Source organism: Dreissena polymorpha, chromosome 14, assembly GCF_020536995.1.
Source record: "Dreissena polymorpha isolate Duluth1 chromosome 14, UMN_Dpol_1.0, whole genome shotgun sequence".
NCBI classification, from domain to species: Eukaryota; Metazoa; Mollusca; class Bivalvia; order Myida; family Dreissenidae; genus Dreissena; species Dreissena polymorpha.
In genome coordinates this window covers 49,691,100-49,711,899 of record NC_068368.1, presented here as the reverse complement: position 1 = coordinate 49,711,899, position 20,800 = coordinate 49,691,100, and the positions used below count along the sequence as shown (strand labels likewise).

The window sequence follows — 20,800 nt, the reverse complement described above, 5'->3', positions numbered from 1 at the left end:
TGCACAAGATATGATCTAAAATCGATGAAGTTGTTCCAGTTATTCTAGTAGGATGACCAATCAGTTGTTTCAGGTTAAACATTTCTAATAAAAGTTCATATTTTTTAAACAGTGAACACATTTTGTTTTTAAAACAAATATTTAAATCACCTAAAATAAACCATTCAAAATCAGATCGTAAATTCGATAAAATGTTTACTAAATGTTCCGTAAAATCATTTTGATAAGGAGGCCGGTAGCAAGAACAAATCAGAATAGGTTTAGTTTTTACAAGATGTATCTCAGCCCAAACGGCCTAAATAGTGTCACCGTGTAAATCAGTTCTTACAGAAAACGCAATATTTTCATTTATAAATAAGCACACTCCTCCTCCATTACGATTTCTGTCTCTCCGGATGACATTAAAACCTGGTATAAAAATTTCATTGGTTGTGATGGTATCGTCCAACCAAGTCTCAGTGATTGCAATCACATGTACTTTACATAAACTGGCAAATAGTCTAATTTCTGACATTTTTGGTAATAAAGATCTACAATTAAAATGGACAAAATGCAACCCTTTTTGTTTAAAAACATCAAACGAATTAAAATCACTTGTAAATTTTGTTGAGTTAAAATCACTGGAAGAGTTTGATGACGATGAATGATGATTACAACTATCACAGTCTGGTGGATCACAGGTTCCTGGATGTTCCTCCGTTGATTCCCTGGGTGATGTTTCTCCAGGAAAAAGATTAAAAGTACACTTGTTACAAGTAAAGTTAAAATATATGTTTTCACTGGATGCTTTGATAAAGTCTGCATCTGTGATGAAGCCTGTGCATCTTATATGTGTTTTTGCTTTACACTGAAAGCAACTAACTGCTTTGCTCGAAGCAATTACACCTCCTGAGCAAACAGTACAAGGGAACTTTGGTTGTCTTTTTCTTTGAGAGGATGCTGTTCTTGTTGAGAATCCGGGGTTTGGCTGTATATCGCCACATTGTAACAGACACAAGATCAATAGGCTTTTGGGAGTTGGTCTAAATTGTGTAGACAAAGTTATGGAACGTTATGTGGATTGTAACAACAAAACAATGAACTTTGCAGTCTTCCCGGGGTATAAATTCAATATAGGACAAAACATTTGTTCTGGGTTAAGATGAATAAAGTCATGTTTTAATAAGATATCACCAAACACGTTAGTCCTGATATTGTTATAAATCACATACAAGTAGAAAATGTTTCTCATCCTCTACGGACTATTCTTAGTTGCAATATTCCCGTTCTAAACTGACATAGTGATTAGCGTTCATGTTTTTTATAGGTTAATTGTCACATAGTCTTCACAGTTATTTTCCGTTTTGAATGTTGCGTATGTTACATTAGATAGTTATGTTACCGAAGAGATTTCAATTTGTAATTGTATTGCTCTGATGTTTCTTAACAATTGAGTAATTTAGTTGTTATTAAATCGAATTACTTTTCTGCTACTGCTTCTTAATTTTAATTATGAAGGTATGTGGTAAATGTAAGTTTAACATTAAAAAAATAGTTTATTCGTAATTAATTCTGGGATTAGTGTGAAGTAAGGCTAGCAATTAAAAGGTTTAAGCCCCCGATGTGTTTTACCGTTGACCGTTCCAAGGCGGTTACTCCAGAATTTATCAGTTGTGGGTAAGTGTTTGTATGTTGTGTAAACGTTCCCTTTGAGGACATTAATACTGGCTTAAGTGCCAGGTTAGGCTGACTTTAATTTGGTTTAAACTCAAAATGCTTTGTATTGACCTTTGCGGCGAACAAAGTTGAATTATTTCTTTATGTTATATGTCAACTGTTTGCATTGTCCTTCATTGCAGAGACACTTTGTAATAAGCTGTTGATAAAAAAAACGAGCTGAAAATAATGTTTTACATGTTGAAACTCCGTTTAATGTTTTAGGGGTTTCATTTTTCCTGAATATTAGATTGGATTTAACTACGGACATATCTTTTTTCTTATGCTCCCAAGTTCCAAACTTCTATTTGTATTGCACTGCGAGCTTCATTTTTCACGATCGACGTATACATTTTAGGGTAGATATTTCCGAAAGATGCCAAAGAACAAAAACAAGTAATGATCCACTATGTTATTATTTTCTTTCCGCCATAAATATCCCGTTTTGGTTAAATGCTCGACAATCACCAATCATTTATTGAAGATCTAAAGAAATTATAATCGATGTTTCAGACATATATAACTTTAGATTTATGTTCTTAAATCTGTTCGAGAACGTTAGATCTCTCATGATGCCTTCGGGAGCACGGATGGACTTGATTTACGCAGCGATATAGTTTGGAAGAAAATTTAGACTCCCCATTATTTGAAAAGCGTTGCCCCGTAAATCACTCACGCAACTTACGTACGTTGTTTCAAGGACTAAATGAAGTCAACTTTAAGTGTCAGCTTTTGCTACAGTTATAACGTCGATTACGACAAAAGTTAACACAGGTAACGTTAATCGAAGTGGGCCTATTAGTTTAGATATAATATAGACTTACTGATTTATGAATATAACCAAATATGCCGCTGGTCGCAGAGGTATTTTAGGTTAAACCAAATTAGTATGGATTGCCTTTCTTGTATCGTTTTAAAACTTGTACGACAACGCCTAATATTTCTTTTATTAAGCAATGACGGGTTTCATGCAACATTTAACAGTTGTTGTTTGTAGTTGATAATAACGTCACCTTTTAAATTACCTAGACCTACAATACCTTAAAATTTTGAAAATATCTTTCCTAATTGCCGACAACAGTTTTCCAAGAGTTTGCAAGTTTTAGAAATCATTTCCATGGTATCCATGAAACGCAAACGATAACCGTTATCCAGATATATCTAGAAAAAAGATTTAAAATCAGGCGAAATATATTGAACACACAAAAACAAAAACATATAAACTAAACATATTTCACCTGATTTAAAATTCGAGCACCTCAGAACGACATCTTTATGAACATAAAGGACATCTTTTTTTAGAACATCTTTATGCTTATAAGCATAGTAATTTTGATTTCAATTCCAACTGTTAAGGATAAAATTACGATACACTACTGATATATTTATATTTATTAAAATATAAAACTGTTCGTGCCCAAATAAGAAAACAAATCATTGTTGCTCATGTGATATTAATTCACTTCCATATTTAAAGCAATTGCAATAATTTAAAGTCGAAATATGAGCATAACAGATTAGCTAAGTGTGTCGTGTCGGCCTAGCGACCGTGAGGTCACGGGTTTGATCCCCATTGTGAGAGCGTTCTTAAGGTGTGCTTCAAGGATACCAAGTACTGGTTCTAACCAGGAAGCAAACTCGAGAACGTTTGAATTAATCAGAAGCTTTCGATACAATCAAGTTTAAATATAAAGGTTTAAACTAAATTCGGTGGGGTAAATTCACGTAAAAATAGTGTACTTGGATTCCGTTAGCAATGTAAGTTATATGTTTCACACTTAACATATACGAAGCTGTGACTATTACATTACATTCCGTTGCTCAAGATGCAAAAAGCAATATACGCCATTCGATGAATTTGCTTCTGGTAGTCACATCTTTGTGGTTGGTTTGAATAAGACACACAACCGCTAATTAACTGAAAGGTCTTACGCAATAATTAGTTGCTTTATCTGTCGGATGAAGATTTATCGTCTTAAATCAACGCAACTACATTTGACATTTCAAGACGCCTACTCGAGAACGGACGGTGTGAATGTGCACGGTGATGATGCCTGAATAAGGTGTTGCCAAATAGAGAAAAAGCGTTAGCCGAGTGACGCACGGCATGTTAAGATGTGGTTATACAGCAATGTCGTATGCATCATTTTTCACGGCCGTTAATCACTGGCACCATCTGTATCTGCAGATACACTTATGAACTGACTAATTATCCTACCAAGAAAGCGCTAAGGACTGAACGTATTTTTAAAATGATTGAGAAATCAAGAGGGTGAGTATAATTTATATGTTTTTGTTTTGTCTGTGCAATATATTTCGCATGATTTTAAAATTTGAGCACCGTAGAACGATTCCGCGAATATAAAAATTTTATTCATAAAAAAACGAAAAGGAAACATGCAATCACCACTCATTTGGGAAGGACCTTTTTAAGCTTTGACGTGGTGGAGTTTTAAAAATGCCAATTGATGTTTTTCATGACTGACGAGCGAATTTCAATCCAAATATTGCGTTGATGCCATTAAACGACTGCTTTCAAAATAAGCATAATAATTACATTAAAAAAAACATTGGCTTCTAGTTGATCGACTATCATTAGCGATTAAATTTCTGGAACGTTGCTCGTTACACAAGCAAATCAATCCATTTGCATAAAAAAAAAAAACTATACTACTCACAATTTATAAAGGTCCTTGCGTTTCCACATCTGTTGTGATATTATGTTTCCGTTCGATGGTGGAAAAAAAATCTTCACTCAATAATACATTATCGCCTTATGTTGAAAATCAGGCGAAATATTTTTAAACAAAAACAAAGAATGTGAGCGTAGATCTGACAGAATGATCCAAAATATGTGAAACGAGATGCCAAAACATTCAAAAACTATTAACATGTCCCTATAAATATTACGTACCAAGCGGAAATCGTCGCGAGAAATGACATTAAGACACGCAATTTGTACTTAAAAAGGAAATGGTTACACACTCGTGATTGGCTTTCAAAAACTCAAAAACGGCATGTGTGCTGTCACCAGTAAACAGTTTACATAAAATGATCTTAGCAATAAATAATGACCGTTTCCATAAGTGTATTCTTTTTTTCATTTAAAGTTGTGATGTTTTTCAAAACTCGTAATAACAGTTTAACAACATATAACTTACGACTGGAGTTTGGTAAGAAACAAAAAGACCTTATAACATGAATCTGCATACATAATCATCATCGTAGAAAACTTTATGCAATGCATGTACATAATATGTTAACTCAAACTTTGATACTTATAGAATTAAATTGGTGTTAATTAACATATTTTGGATCACACACAAAAAACGCGTTATATCAACATCGTAAATTTCGCACTATTTTTTGTATTGAACTTTTTTGCAATCCTTATTCAAGCATGACTTTTATTTATTACATTATTGATCGCGTTTGCATGTTTTGCTTCTTACCAGTAAAATATCCGTCCAAAATCTTTCCTGTATTAATACACACTTGCAATGTTTTCTAGAAATAGTATACATAAAACATTACACGTTGATGGTAACTGTCATATTAAATCAAAGTTTCCATTTTGTATTGTATTGAACTTTTATCTGGCTGTACCGATCATTAAGTAATACACTTGGTGTGAATACTTTAGTGATTTCCACTATATATTTAAAGGTAACGATATTTTATTTTAACCACACATTGACAAGCCATTGCTCTACTTGTGTAGTAAATGCGGCAAGAAAATTGACATAAACTTAAAACCGTGTTCAGGTATTTAAACTGCGAAGCGTCGTGAGTACTTTGTTAATCAAAAGGAAAGTGTATTCAGAAAATACTTAATAACATTACAGAACAAGAGATGTGTTTGTCAGAAACACAATGTCCCCTATTGTGCCGCTTTGTAGCCATAAACTTGACCTTTGACCTTGAAGGATGACCTTGACCTTTCAACACTCAAAATTTGCAGCTCCATGAGATACACATGCATGCCAAATATCAAGTTGCTATCTTCAATATTGCAAAAGTTATGAAGAAAGTTAAAGTTTTGGTTAAAGTTTTTGAATTTGTTTTTTTGACCTTTGACATTGAAGGATGACCTTGACCTTTCACCACTCAAAAAGGTGCAGCTCCATGAGATACACATGCATGCCAAATATCAAGTTGCTATCTTGAATTGAAAGGTTATGACCAAGGTTAAAGTTTTGGTTAAAGTTTTGGAACACACACACACATACAATGACAGACAGGCCAGAAACAATATACCCCCGATCTTTCGATCCGGGGGCATAAAAAAACACTCAGAATAGTTAAAATTTATACTTGAGCATGTTAAGCACATCGTCATTAACATAGTATATGATACATATACAATAACGTTATCCTCGGCATCATTATCATCATCGTCATCATTATCGTCATCATCATCATCATCATCATCATCATCATCATCATCATCATCATCATCATCATCATCATCATCATCATCATCATCATCATCATCATCATCATCATCATCATCATCATCATTTATTTTTCTGTGTTTACTTAAGTTTGATAAGGGCGGAAAATTACACATAATTTTCTTCGTGTGTTGACTGTTAGTAAGCGTGTCAAAGTTATCATCACCACAGGAGCAATATTAAGCAGCAAAAAATAGTTATTTATGACAACCAAGCAATTACCGTAATGGCACCAACCCACCCAAAAAGTGCATCACAAACACAATAAATTCATAAATACTGTCAATAAACAGTAATTGGCGGAGGATTTAATATATGGATTTAATAGATATACGGAGTTATTTTTGTTAACCAGTGCCCACTGGACTAATTTATTATATGTTATCCGATCATCAAAAATATATTATGCTTTCATTTTCGACGTATAGATATTCCAATGTGGCCCAGCTATTACCATAGAAAACTGTTCACTTTTCGACAGTAATATGTCATAGAAAACTGTCTATAATTCGATCGTTTTATGTATTTTTTAAAAGAGAAGTTTCAAGTGTTGCCATTTTTGTTTTGAGTATGAGGCGTATCCAGAAAATTTTCCGAGGGGGGGGGGCTCATGCGATTTCCTGCTATCTAATCAGCATTTTGCATGATAAAAGTGCATGTAAAACAATAAGAACTTAAGTTCACACATCAAGTGTGACAGACACACGGACAGACAGACACACAGGGGTAAATCAAATGTCTCTCAAACCACTAAAGTGGTGGGAGACATTAACTTTATCCATAACTTTTTTAACAGAGTTAGATGGGTGGATGTCCTATTTAACCTTGTTGGATATCCTACTAGGTCAACTTATGTGCAACATTAAAATGTTTATGTCCATGTCCCTATGAATGGAAAGCAGGCACTCCGCGGACAACCTGTCCTGACCCATTGATGATCTTAGTTTTGTCTTAACAAGTCCTTGGCACTGATACTCCTTTCACACTCGCATGATGTAACAGGGAACACACATGATATGGACAAAACAGTGTAAATGATGGGGTACAGCTGGGAATCACAATGTTCAACAGAGCCCTGAAGGGTAGTAGGTGGGTTGGGTAAACCTTTCCACCTAGCCTGCCATATAAAGTGCAACTCAGCAGGGAGGGACTGAGTGGAAGGGAGATCATCAATGAACCATTCAAGGTCACTAGCACTGACAGGAGAGGCGCACATTTGTTCAGGCATAAACTTCAATCCCATGGCTGCCTTAGTCTGCAAATCACTGAATCGGGTGTCCATTTCGTTCACAAAAGTGTGAACAAAGGGAGTCGTTAGGTTTGTGTGTAGTTTAATTCGGGTGTTGCTGCCTCGATGTTGTCACGCTTTAAGAAAATGATTTAGTTTCATATAGCAAAGTAATTCTTCATTTTTGAGTCTTTTTTAATTTTAAAAAGTATGGATGAACATCAAAGCAGTTAGCCCGGTTTGTAAAAAAATAAAAATAAAAATTGCCATTCATTAAGTGTGCAGTTGAATTTCACTGGCAATAACTTGTTACTCAAAAGGATTATCACTCTAAAGAGCTAATACCAATTAAATTCATCAAAGAAATTACCGAAAAAAAATATTATGATTGTCCATTGCGTTCGTCTAAACTCTTTAATTGCTACAAATTGAAATATTGTTTTTCACAAGTCTCATGCGGCAGCCATTTGTAAACATTTATCTATAGCTAAATGTATGGATGAATTTCATTAGTTGAATGTATCTTCTTCAGCCAATCAAATAGCGCAGTTTATTACTTACAGTCAATGAAGCGTGCACTTTAGCTGACGAAAGTGAGATCGTCTGTACACATGCCTGGGGGCTAATCACACAAATCGACAGCTGTTTATGGCTTAATTAGGGACATATGACAGGAAATAAACAAGTGGATTGAAACTGTAAGGGGCTCATTTTTATTAAAAATCGTGTCTAGCCAGCCAGCTAGCCCCAAACCTAAATACGCCTCTGTATACAATATTAAAATAGTATGGTATTCATTTGTGAGCTTTTGTAGAAACCTAGCCATATGTATAGTTGCGTGTATTATTTTTTGTTGATATTTTAGAGGACAGAGGTTCACGTGCATTGCAACAACTAAAATCATTTCGTATTAGAAGATACATACAAATGAATTGCATTTTTAATTTCCAAAATAAGTCTCAAAACAATTTAGATTTTTAAGTTTTTACACAAATATTCAATGTATAATTAGTTTCTGCATAGCGCGTTGCATAAGTGCATGTAATTTATTTCTTATGCGGTGACAATAAAAACACACAGACGCGAATAGCGAATACTTCTCATATAATCATATCTTCACATTTTAGGTTTAGAACTTATTAATGCCAATCTGAGATTGTCCAGCAAACAGAGGTAAAACACGCAAATACAAAAGCTGAATTAATAAACTTCATTTATGATCACATACATTAGTCATTGGATTGCTTATTACTAATATCGAGGTCGCCGTGGCGTAGTGGATATGGTGTCCGCATTGCAATCGTGAGGTCACGGGTTTGATCCCCACTGTGGGAGCGTTCTTTCGATCTCCCCCATAGACACCAAGGAAACGAACTCGATAGCGTTTCATATAAGCTTGTTATGCAATCGAGCTTAAATAAATAGGTTTAAAAAATATTGATGCAATTAAACTTCTGAATTATATGTCACGACTTATCGGTGATTATGAGCTTATTGCTAGGTTGACTAAGTGAACACCAATTAAGAAAAGTTGATATAATAGTTTTGTTTGTGGTTGTAATAACAGGGACGGCGACACAAATATATTTCTGTCAACTGGAGAGTGTGCATTTTAATATTAGCAGCTGTATTCTATTAGGACGTAGATGACCAATACTGGCTATTTAAGTTCGGATTTTCCTGACACACGAATAACTCGCCTACGAGTTTGTAGTATCAGAGAAATTTCATTTTCACTTCTGTATTGTAACCGGCAACCCATTTGGCAGAAACGAGTGTAAGCGCTGAGAATTACTTGGTGTAGACAGCATTATGAATTTGATTGGATTATTTGTAATGTTTTTACTCTTGGCATCAACATGTTGAAAAAAACTTTTCCCCATGGTGGCATATATTTTTTATGTTTGCATCGATTTATAACAGATTAAGAGATGATTTAGATACTAGTATTATTGCAAAACCTTAAATACAACTGGATCGTGTTTCGTTTCCTATAACAGTACCTGTATTACAAATATTTACTGATATTCTGAAACAGTTTAATTTTCACTGTGCACACGTTTCGCTTTTATGATATTTTCGTGTCAAGAAAGTATCTTCTTAAAGCAAAAAAGTGTCGTCCTTGATTATCCTGGGACGACACCTAACGCACATGCATCCAACCCCCTTTTCACTTAGCACGGTCCATATATATATTTTTTTTTGTTTAATTCGTTCGGCGTTGTATGGTATTCTAAGAACTTTAGAAATAGTATTATGCTAATGTTAAATATTGTTCATCGATGTTCAGTACATTTATATTTCGGTTGTCGCTATTCAATTTCAAAATTCCTATTTCAGACATTCTGACATATTTATTTGTTCGTTTTCAAAACGCCTAACACACTTACATTCAAATATAGAATCCAGAAGTGGGAACTAATTATTGGAAATATTTGACTGCAAACCCCAGAGACGATGCTCCTACTATCCCCCAATATAATATTACTAGCCCATTAAATAAGTGTTTGCTTCAACATTTTATACAACATTACGACTGTGCTTTGAGCTGTGTCGATCAAATAAATAACGGTCTAAAAATGTACTCATTTATGACAGAAACACAATACCAAACAACGAGGTTTATTGTTGACGATGATTGAATTTGACCAATGTTGCGTCTACCCATGACAGAAAATTGATAATGGTATTTCTCTATTGTGAGCAAATTTCTGGGAGGAACACATTCAATCTACTTTCTTCATTCAAAATTCATGCGGACAATATAGATATAGCATCATCGAATACTTGCTAAATGCATCAGTCTGCCTGAAAAAGACTGAATGGCCTGAAACAAAATGAGCCGCGCAAGCGAAAATTGATATTATGTCATGTGCGACCAGCGAAGCTCAGGACCAATCTGCGTATTCGCGCAGTCTGGTAACTAGCTAACCTGTCCACTGTAAAGTGATGAAAGGTGTCGCGATATTCTCAGCGGACAGTATGACTCCTCGTAAAAGTACACGGATGCAGAGATATATATGGACCTACAGTTCATGTCCTAAGGCCCACGACGCGACTCGAATACCCCCGGGCATCGTAAACATTTCCTACTCCGTGTTTTCTAGAATCAATGTATCATCGTGTTCTTTAATCGACTAATCTAAGATTGACAATTGCAGTTTAATGTGATAGAAAAAAAAACACACACTGAAATGTCCAGTGTTATATTCTTCCTACCATAAAGCTGGTGATAGAACGCCCACAATATATTCTAATTTAACAACGTCTGTATACCGCAATCACAAGTTATAAGGCTGCAATAAGTTGCTGATATAAAGGAATACTGAATCGGCAAGTAACTTGGATAATGCGACGACAAAATTGTAATTTCCGTCCAGTATATTTTATAGTACTAGTAACTTGTTTTCATAAATTTGAGACAATATTGTTCGTGTGTGTCTTTGATTTGACTGTTCACCAATCACCATAATGGAGCCGCATTCTGGGAAGTTCGAGCTTCATGCGTGTAAGTAAAGTTTCGTCCCACATTTTCCACATTTACAAGCTCATCAGGAACGACACTTTCTGCCTTTACAGGAGTATTGTTTAAAAGATACTTCCATGAAACGAAAAATTCTTTGAAAGCGTGACGTTTTGTCCCAGATAGGCCTGCTATTAGGATCAAAACCGAACAATTATACGTCAAATGAAATACATGCTTATTCCTTTAGAAACAATCCTGGTAACAAATTATTTACTTCTAAATATGGTAAATATTCATTATTAGAAAATACAGTGAATGCTGGTAATACACTGTAGCATGAAACGAAATAAATAACAACCGGGTTCACGTGTTATCTTATTGGATAAGATGCTTCGGTACCGTGGAAAAATACTAAAGCTAAGATAGTTTCTCAAAATAAAGAAGAGCTGAATAAATAAATATAAATAATGTTCAATCCATACTTTAGTTTTATACATAATATCGGACGAAAAGTAGGTATTCTTCCGTTATCCGCAACATTATTTTGCTTTTTTTTCTAGCACGCCTTAACGGACATGCAGGTATTGAACATGTCAAATACTGACGAGATTTGTGAAGTCTGAAAGTTTAATTGTTAATATGCATGGATAATAAAATAAACATTCACAAGTAATAATGCAATATCCGCTAATATTCTCATAAACACACAATAAATAGTGATTATAGTAGAACTTACTAAAGCTGGCATCGCTATTTTGAACCAATCGTCATCGACAGTGGTGCGTTGAAATTGGTTTACTGCGGTCTTATTCCAACTAGTAACTTTAAGGAATAAATACTGAACTGCATTGATGCAAACATTGATTTACTATGGGGCACATAAATTGGAAACTTTCGTTATTTTTAGATTGCTCGTCGATCGAATTTCGACGGTTACGGGATATCGGCATCAGTGTCCATGGTAATCTAATTTTTCGTAAATAATGTATTAACTAATCCAAACAAGACATGTGAAGTAATACATCATACAGATTTCCGCTGTGTCTGGCTGTTAATGACAAAATCTCATTCCATTTTTAGTTTCCTCCATTAATATCAATAACGCTTTTCTCAGTAGTCCCGTGAGTGAGACGCGTAATTAGATCTAAACACAATAACTGGGCCTCGCTTTGTGAAAAGGGGATATAATGAATGTGCGTAAAGTGTCGCCACTGATAAGACTGTGCAGTCCGCACAGGCTAATCTACGAAACTTTCCGGCTTAACTAGATATTTGCTAAGAATATAATTTATTGAAACGAAAAATATAGTAAAAGGGGAACGTACGTTTCGTCCCTGATTAGCCCTTGCGGACTGCACAGGCTAATTTGGAACGCATTACATGCATTAAACCCCCTTTCCTCAGAGCGCGGCTCAAATCAAGATGTTGAAATAACCAATGTATTAAGGGCAAAAGAAAAATCAGTGCAATGATTTGCCGTGGAGAAGAAAAATGAATGTATTCACATAAAGGAATCTGGCAGCATATTCGAATAACTATCGATATTGATATCTTGTACTAATAGATTTGTCAGTTCGTTTAAGGCAGGTCCCATAGTAACAACTTTTTTTATTATTCCATCTTTGTATTTCCTTCGTGAACATAATGTATTTGCTGAAATGTCCCCTACCTATCTAAATCATGATAACTGCATAAACGGGAAATAATTTAATAACACTACACAAGTACATGAATGTTTGGGTAAAGAGGCACCAACAACATGCACGGAGTGTGGGGTACATGTATCTTTATGAAGGTGTACTTTTTGCGAAAAAATGCGTTCAACGTGTTTGTGGTCGCGATTATTTCGTCGTGGTGAATTATATAATTTGAAAAATAGGCAAATGTATCGAATTATAGTGGTATTTTGGTCCCGTTTTCATGTACAGATAAACACTAGGATTTGATAACGTGTGCATTGTTGGTATCTTATTTTTTGTTTGATTGACGATTGTTTTTACCCGTTTCCTATTTGTTAAAAATCTAAATAAACGTTTTAAATGTTCATCAAAAACGTGCTCATATAACGACATTTCCTAAATATATAATCTTATACATGTGCCATCATATCTTAAAATAAATCTTATCTTAATTTTTGGGGACTTTAGTCACACACAAAAACTCAAATTACTACCTATTAAAAAATAGAAATTGAATATTAATATACAAAACTTAAATGTCATTAAGCGACAACGAAGAACATTCCAAATCACTATTATCCCACTACAGTGAGGTCACATGACTTCAAAATACACGACTGGTTAGGACGCTGATGTACAAAAGCATACAAGAGACACAAATTTGGTAAATATCAGTGAAATATTGGAATGGCATAATCATTTCATTTGCGGGTATAAAATATTAATTTACCCGCCACTCGTGATAATAAGCTTTGTAAGATCATTTATTAAAGTAACATAAAAACTCAAAATCAACAAAAAGTTCGTAGAATATTTCGAAAGAATTAAGTTAACACATAGAAATCAATGTTCCTTACAGCAATAGCCAACATTTCAACGCTAGATGTTTTATGGTAACATTGTTTTAACGAGATACAAAATGCTTGTTTTTATATATGTTTGTGGCGAAATATATATTATTCAATTTTAATTTCCCGCAACGATATCCATTCATACGACACACGAACACTTACTTGGTAGATGAACATGTGTTGAATATATTTTCCCGCCAAAAAAGGACAAAGGGCATTTTGTATCTTGTTAAATCTATGTGACAAGACCACATCCAGCGTTGAAATTATGGCATTCAGATAATTTTATTATAACTATTTAAAGTTGCATCAAAACACACAAGATACGGTCAAGCTCAACACGAATTTCGGATCTCGAGTGTTGTTGTACCTCACTGTTGTATTTTACTGACATGTTTTAACATGAGAAAAATGATTCCAAGCAATACATGCAATTACTTGGATATCTAACAATAGTAGGTGTGATGTCAGTATTCTGAGAGACAACAAAATCAGATACTTTCAGTATATTTTATTCATTTATATTTGTAATGAGATAATATCTAATGTCATTCCATTCTGTCAAGAGAGCAGCCCAAAGGTTTAAACTGTGTCATTATTGGAAACACTCATGTTTAGACACTTGCTTCTTGAGTGTTCATTATCATGTAGTAATAATGATATATCTATGAAGTGGGTTTCCATAGTGACACTTTGTGTAAGTCTGAATCCAGTTTTAATAACTTTTTATTCTCTTCAAAGAGAACAATTGCAACAATTATATGCATGCATATATCACATAACATATAGCATAAGTACTGTAATCATTTACATAAAGGACAAACATTGACAAAGTATAATGCCTTGGTTGGCAAGTAGTTTTATACCCACACATAAGCACTTTAATTAAATGCTTGTTAACTAACAACAATTTTCGATACTGTTGTTGCTTTTGATAACAAGAGGGGAAAAGTCTATAAGGCGCTCAGCTGAGACTCGAATGTACAGGTAATGTTAACAAATGGTCTAACAATAGACTTTAAAGGAAAACTGCCCCAACATGGCATCAATGTTACAGAACCAACCATACTTATTTTAATCACAGCCCAGATTTAACAACACAATTTTTCAATGTTCTGATCAAGTTTCATTAGGAGTGGGTCAAATATATGACTTATAGAGTTGTAAATTGGTTTTAATATTACCACATTAAGAAAACTGCCTGACCTCTTGTGGTTCAGAGTATTATGTTGTTAAAGGCACCAGAACCATATCTCAAATGGCTGTGAAATCATTTGAGGAATAATGTGTTCAAGTGTCCTTAGCGAATTTCATGAAAATGTTCAAGTGTCCTTAGCGAATTTCATGAAAATAGCACCAAAAAATTATGAGTTTAAAAGTGTTCATAAGCTTTTTCTTCAATATAACCAAACCACAAGACTCAGTATGAGATACATTAATAGAATAAATGCTACAACCCACTTTACTGAAGATTGAAAAATCAACGCAACTTAAGTGCTCACAATCTTTTTCTTCAATCTGATGTGGTGTAGTCCTTGTCCCAGTTTTGAGATACCATTTGGACAAATCCCATGACCAAGTTTCATTAAGAATGTGACTCTACAGTGTTCACAAGCTTTTCTTTATTAAAACTAGAATACTACATTTTAACACTATGTGACCCATTTTTGAACCCAGCTAATAATGTTCTTACCAATGCTCATCCCAATCAGACAATAAATGTGGCATTCTGCCTGTTCACAAGATTTTGATTGAATTTCATCTTATGATCTAATGATTGATCGGAGTGCACCTGTTTCAAACTTGGCTTAGATATCATTGGCACAAATGTTCAGACCAAGTTTTATGAAGATTGTGCGATAAATGTAGCCTCTAGAGTTTCAAAGCTTTTTATCTCATTTTACGTAGTTACATACTTTTTGAGTCTCACATGACCCAGTTTCAGACTTGGCCATAATATTAGAAAATGTTCAGTTCTGACCAAGTTTCATGAAAATTGGCCAATACATGTGGACTCTCAAGTGTGTTCACAAGCTTTTTCTTTAATTTAAAGTTACCTATTTTTTATCCTACATGACCCAGTTCCAAACTCAGTCAAGATATCATAAGAATAAGTAATTGTATGATTAAATGTGATTACAAAAGCTCACCATAAGCACATTGTGCTAAGGTTAGCTTAATATAATTATTTAAATAGATTGGTTCAAAAGTAAGTTACCTGATCTCTACAGAATTTTCACACATAAAAAATCATCAACTTAAAAAAGAAACGCTGTCACTACTTTTTTTATCTTACGTGTACATCGTCTTGTACATCTGCACTGACGTACACTGCACTCAACTCAAATGCAATTCGTTCAACAATGTATCTTAAGCGGAGTTCCACACTTGCTCCACATTTTTGCACAACTTATGTTGGGATCGCCAAACTCTCGGCAACAAGGGGCAGTATTTCGTCAGTTTTTAACCGCCAGTTTTCAATGTTTTTGGAGACAGCACACCAGTTTTCCCCGTGCCGCGGCTCAGAACCCAAACAGCGCTTGCAGACTTGACTCTGGGATTCCTATAAAATACAAATAGATTGGGATAAATAAGCTGTCTAATGTAGTAAGATTATATTATTATTAGTTAACATTTAGTTGACCTGCAGAAGATTAAGATAATCATTAAACATCAAGTTGACTTTAAAGCTATTTATAACATGTCACTGGTATAAAAATATAACATTAAAACATATAAGCTTTCAGCAAATCCAAACGGTTTAGGTAATTGAAAGATCTTCAGGAATAAGTTAAGAATCATTTAAGGCAATTGGGCATTTCGGAATGTCAGGACTTCACTGACAACTATTTTGTTACTAGGAGCTTGGTAATAGACCACAATCTTTGTCAGTTGGTAAAAGATGATTCATACTAAGCACACATCGATGTACATGCACTCCTCTTACTGTCTTACATGACATTTTCATTATATGATTTCTTCAAAGATTCGTTTTCATTCATGGACCAGGGACTGTATATAGCAATGTTACTCAATTTAATCCTCTTACTGTCTTACATAACATTTTCATTAGAAGATTTCTCCAAAGATTCGTTTTCATTAATGGACCAGGGATTGTATATACCTGTAAGGCAATATTATTCTAAATATTAAATTTTGTATGAAGTGTCTATATGAAATGTTTTTAAAATAAACATCCTGATTTAATAAAGATGATTAATGTTCTTAAGATACTTTATGAACTCTACTAAAGTACATTTTTGCCCAAATACAGACCTCATCTCCATGCATCATCTCAAACTTATAGAAGTTTGCCCAAGCATCTCCATTATCTGGATCTATCTTCACTGTACGGTTAAACCACTCACGAGCCTTCACAATCTTCCGTTCCGCCCAGAACATCCTATGGGTAAAGACAAAAGCCGTTGTGAATCAACAAGAGTAACTGTTGTTCAGGGCCTGGTTAAGCAAGATAAGCTAACAGCTGTTAATTTTTTGATCAAGTTATTGATGTGACTTCTTTTTACCTTTTTCTTAACACTTAAATATATGCATTAATTATAAACAAATGTGTTTGTTTCAATAACTTAAACAAGAGATTGCCAAACAATATGGTCCCCTACCAGTAAAACTCCACCATTGTCAGTAAAAAAAAAAAAAAAAAAATTGTTGTTGCCATAGCAACCAGAATTGTTGACGTAGGAACAAAATGAAATGACATGCATAATCTCCATATTGCCATCTATCCATGTTTAAAGTTTCATGAAAAAATATGAAGAACTTTTAAAGTAATCGCAGGATCCAGAAAAGTGTGACGGACTGACAGACAGACTGACAGACAGACAGACGGAGTGCAAACCATAAGTCCCCTCCGGTTTCACAGGTAGGGGACAAAAAAAATATTATAAACATTGCTTTTAGAATTAATTTTATTTGGGTTTGAGGTTAACAGACTTTTATCTTAAATGGCTGTTAAAGTTCTGAGCAACTGGGACGAGAACATTACAGAACAGTAACAGTTACTTAAGACTTCACAAAACAGTAACTGTTAATTAAAAACATTACAGAACAGTAACTGTTGCTTAAGACTTCACAAAACAGTAACTGTTCATTAAAAACATTACAGAACAGTAACTGCTGCTTAAGACTTCACAAAGCAGTAACTGTTCATTAAAAACATTACAGAACAGTAACAGTTGCTTAAAACTTCACAAAACAGTAACCGTTGCTTCAAAACCTTAAAACAGCTGCTTAAAACTTTACAGAACAGTAACGGTTGCTTAAAACTTAACTGAACAGAAATGGTTAATTACAACTTAACAGAACAGTAACGGTTTCATTAAATCTTAACAAGACAGCAACAGTTATTAAAAACTTTACAGAACAGAGTGGTTGCTAAAAAATTTACAGAACAGTAACAGTTGCTTTAAACTTTACAGGACTGTAAAGGGTGCTTACAGCTTTACATTACAGTAACGGTTGCTGTAAGCTTTACAGAATAGTAACGGTTGCTTAAAACTTTACAAAACAGGAACAGATACTCAAACTTTACAGAACAGTCATGGTTGCTTAAAACTTTACAGAACAGTAACAGTTGCTCAAAAGAATAATGACCATTATTGCTAGTTCATTACCAAAATGTGAGTCTGAATTGAGTACAGTCTGTAATATATTAACGCATCCACAATTAAGATTTCAGCACCAATAAGTTTTTAATAATTTAGCAAACAAAAACAAGGGATTATGGAGAAATCATGCAATCATCTAAATTCCAAAAAAGTTAATACTATTTAAATTTGAATATATAACATGTATGTCAGCAGACAGGCCCTTGTATAGCATGGCTATACATACATCTTCATCAAACCTAGATTTTCTTTAATGAGTGAGCCTCTTTCTGGGGAAATGGAGTTGCCGCCTAAACTTGATTTTTGTTTAGAAAAGAGTTCCTTTAAACAAAAAAACAATAAAAGCAGAAAGTGTCGTCCAAGAGTGAGGTTCAAATTCATGCATCTGTAAACCCTGGCAGACTTTTTTTACCACTACATACTTGGATGCAGCCAGGAGCACATTGGCATCATGTTCACACCTCCTGAGGGCGTCCACTGACTTGGTCTTTCTCTGGGGGCGGGGCTCCATGAAGATTGCCTCCGCCCACAGTGTACCGGAGGAGGGGCATTCCTGAAGAGCTGAAACAAGGGAGGTATTGTTGAAAAACATTGGTTTCAAAACAAGGGAGGTATTGTTGAATAATATTGGCTTCAAAAACAAGGGACTTAATGTTAAACAAGATTGGATTCAAAAACAAGGGAGGTGGAATAAAAAAAATTATAATATGTCTCATGTTCAAAAGAATGTGCACATGGCCATAGGTTGCAGAATAACATAGCTGTGGTTTTAAATGGCTATGTTTATAAAGAGATTCTGTTCCTGTATTGTATTTAACAGTATTTCAGCTAATACTGGAGATTTATTTATACATATTCTATGCCAGTTGATCACAGTGGTGAATAAGTAGTAGTTAAACTCTAAATTGAAATAACAGACACAAAACCCCACATAGATACAAGATAGGGAGAGAAGGGTCATAAAAATATCACTAAAGACAACATAACAGCTAATACTTTAGTAAGAATTTTTATAAATAAAGTTTTGCTATGCGCTTTCATTACTGGTAGCATTAGGTTCAAAAATTGTCATACTGAGTGCACAATAGGTCTACCTTAAGCATTAGCTCTACCTTAAGCTTTTTGCTTTAGCTTTAAGCGGCCCATCCACACACAATATCATTGTCAATTTTATTGTCAATAATGAAGATTGACAATAAAATTGATAGTGAATGGATGATATTGAAGACACCGTCAATGTATTGATAAAAATCAGAGATCTCAAATATTTATTGACGCATTGTCAATTTTCTTTCTTGTTTGAATGATGACCGAAGTACAAATGAACATAATATTGATAATATTTGTGTACACTTGAGGGCAAAAAATGTTCTGTCAATATTATTGAGTCAATAAAATTGACAATCATATTGTGTGTGGATTGGCCGCTTTAGGCCTTACTTTTGCATTAAATCTAACTTAAGCTTCAGGCATACCTTAAGATTTAAACCTACCTTGTTCTTAGGGCCTACTTTAAGCTTCAGGCCTTTCTTTAAAGTTTGGCCTACCTTTGACGTTAAGCCAACCTTTAGTTTTATACCTATTTAGCTTCACGGCTACCTTTTTCTTTAGGCTTACCTTAAGCTTTAGGCCTACTTTTAGCTTTAGCACGACTTTCAGCTTTAGGCATACTTTTAGCCATAGTATTCTGTGCAATTTTCCTGTTTTAAACAAGCATATATTTCAGGTGAGTACCAAAAGTAAGTTCCTTCATTCGTACCTTTAGCCATGAGATTCTGTGCAATGTTCCTCATCCCAGCCCGATTCTCCAGCCGTACAGCCTCCAGCCAGAGTTCCGCGGTCTGGGGGTTCTTGAGTCTGGCCTTCTCCAGGATGGACCGCGCCTTGATCAGCTGACCTATCCTCTCCTCCAGGCGGGAGAGCAGCAGCCACAGGGGCACCGAATGGGGGCACTTCTTCAGCTGGGAAATAGATATGAACCCACTCTGAAAAAACAGGGCTTAATGCACATGGATGAAGTGTAGTCCCATGTTTGTCATGTGCAGTCTACACAGGCTAATCAGTGACGACCCTTTCCACTTATATGGTGTTTTTTCGTCACAAACTCTTTTCTGCACAAAAATCCAGACTATATTGTGCGGACTGCACAGGCTAATCTGGGACGACACTTTACGCACATGCATTATGCCCTGTTTTCTCAGAACGGGACTCATATACTTATGCCAGTATCAACATTATATCAGTCAGAGCAAGGCGGTCAGTGTGCAAACTCGCACTTTCCTGGGTTAACTGGTTGAATACCACTAAGTCGCATACTTATGCCAGTAACTGACAACTGCCCTACTTGAATCAAAGGTAAGAAGGAATGTACATAGAATTCCATTACTTATCCCCGCACTAATTAGGTAGTACGGCCAATGATCAAACCTGATAATGTTGGATTTGTAAAATAGCCAGTGACGTTAAGAATTTATTAAACTACTGAAATTCATTTTCTTGATTTCTGAACAGGTCTTGTTATTTCTTTCAAACATTTTGACAGCAAAAAATGAAATCAGTATGTGTGTGTGTAGGGGCGGGGGGGGGGGGGGGGGGGGGGGGGGGGGGGGGGGGGGGGAATTAATCATGTTCTGGGAAAGCGGGCTAAAATTCATGTGCATAAAGTGTCATCCCCGATTAGCCTGTGCAGTCCACATCACAGGCTAATCAGGGAAAACAATTTTCTCTTAAAGGGAGTTTTTGTTTAAAAGAAATCTCTTATAAACGAAAGTACAATCTATGGCAACAGCTAGGGCTAAT

The 20,800-nt window shown here is 34.9% G+C and overlaps 1 protein-coding gene across 1 annotated transcript in view; it reads right to left on the bottom strand.

Annotated features, from left to right (window-relative positions):
- Positions 1 to 13,869: 13,869 nt before the first annotated feature.
- Positions 13,870 to 20,800, bottom strand: part of LOC127857774 (pre-mRNA-processing factor 6-like) — a 62,932-nt gene continuing 56,001 nt past the window's right edge. The window contains exons 20-23 of the mRNA XM_052394431.1: positions 19,761 to 19,962; positions 18,424 to 18,562; positions 16,650 to 16,776; positions 13,870 to 15,936 (exon numbers count right to left, since the gene is read on the bottom strand). Coding sequence (XP_052250391.1) covers positions 15,784 to 15,936; positions 16,650 to 16,776; positions 18,424 to 18,562; positions 19,761 to 19,962 — 621 coding nt within the window. The 3' untranslated portion in view covers positions 13,870 to 15,783. The remainder of the gene's footprint in view (positions 15,937 to 16,649; positions 16,777 to 18,423; positions 18,563 to 19,760; positions 19,963 to 20,800) is intronic.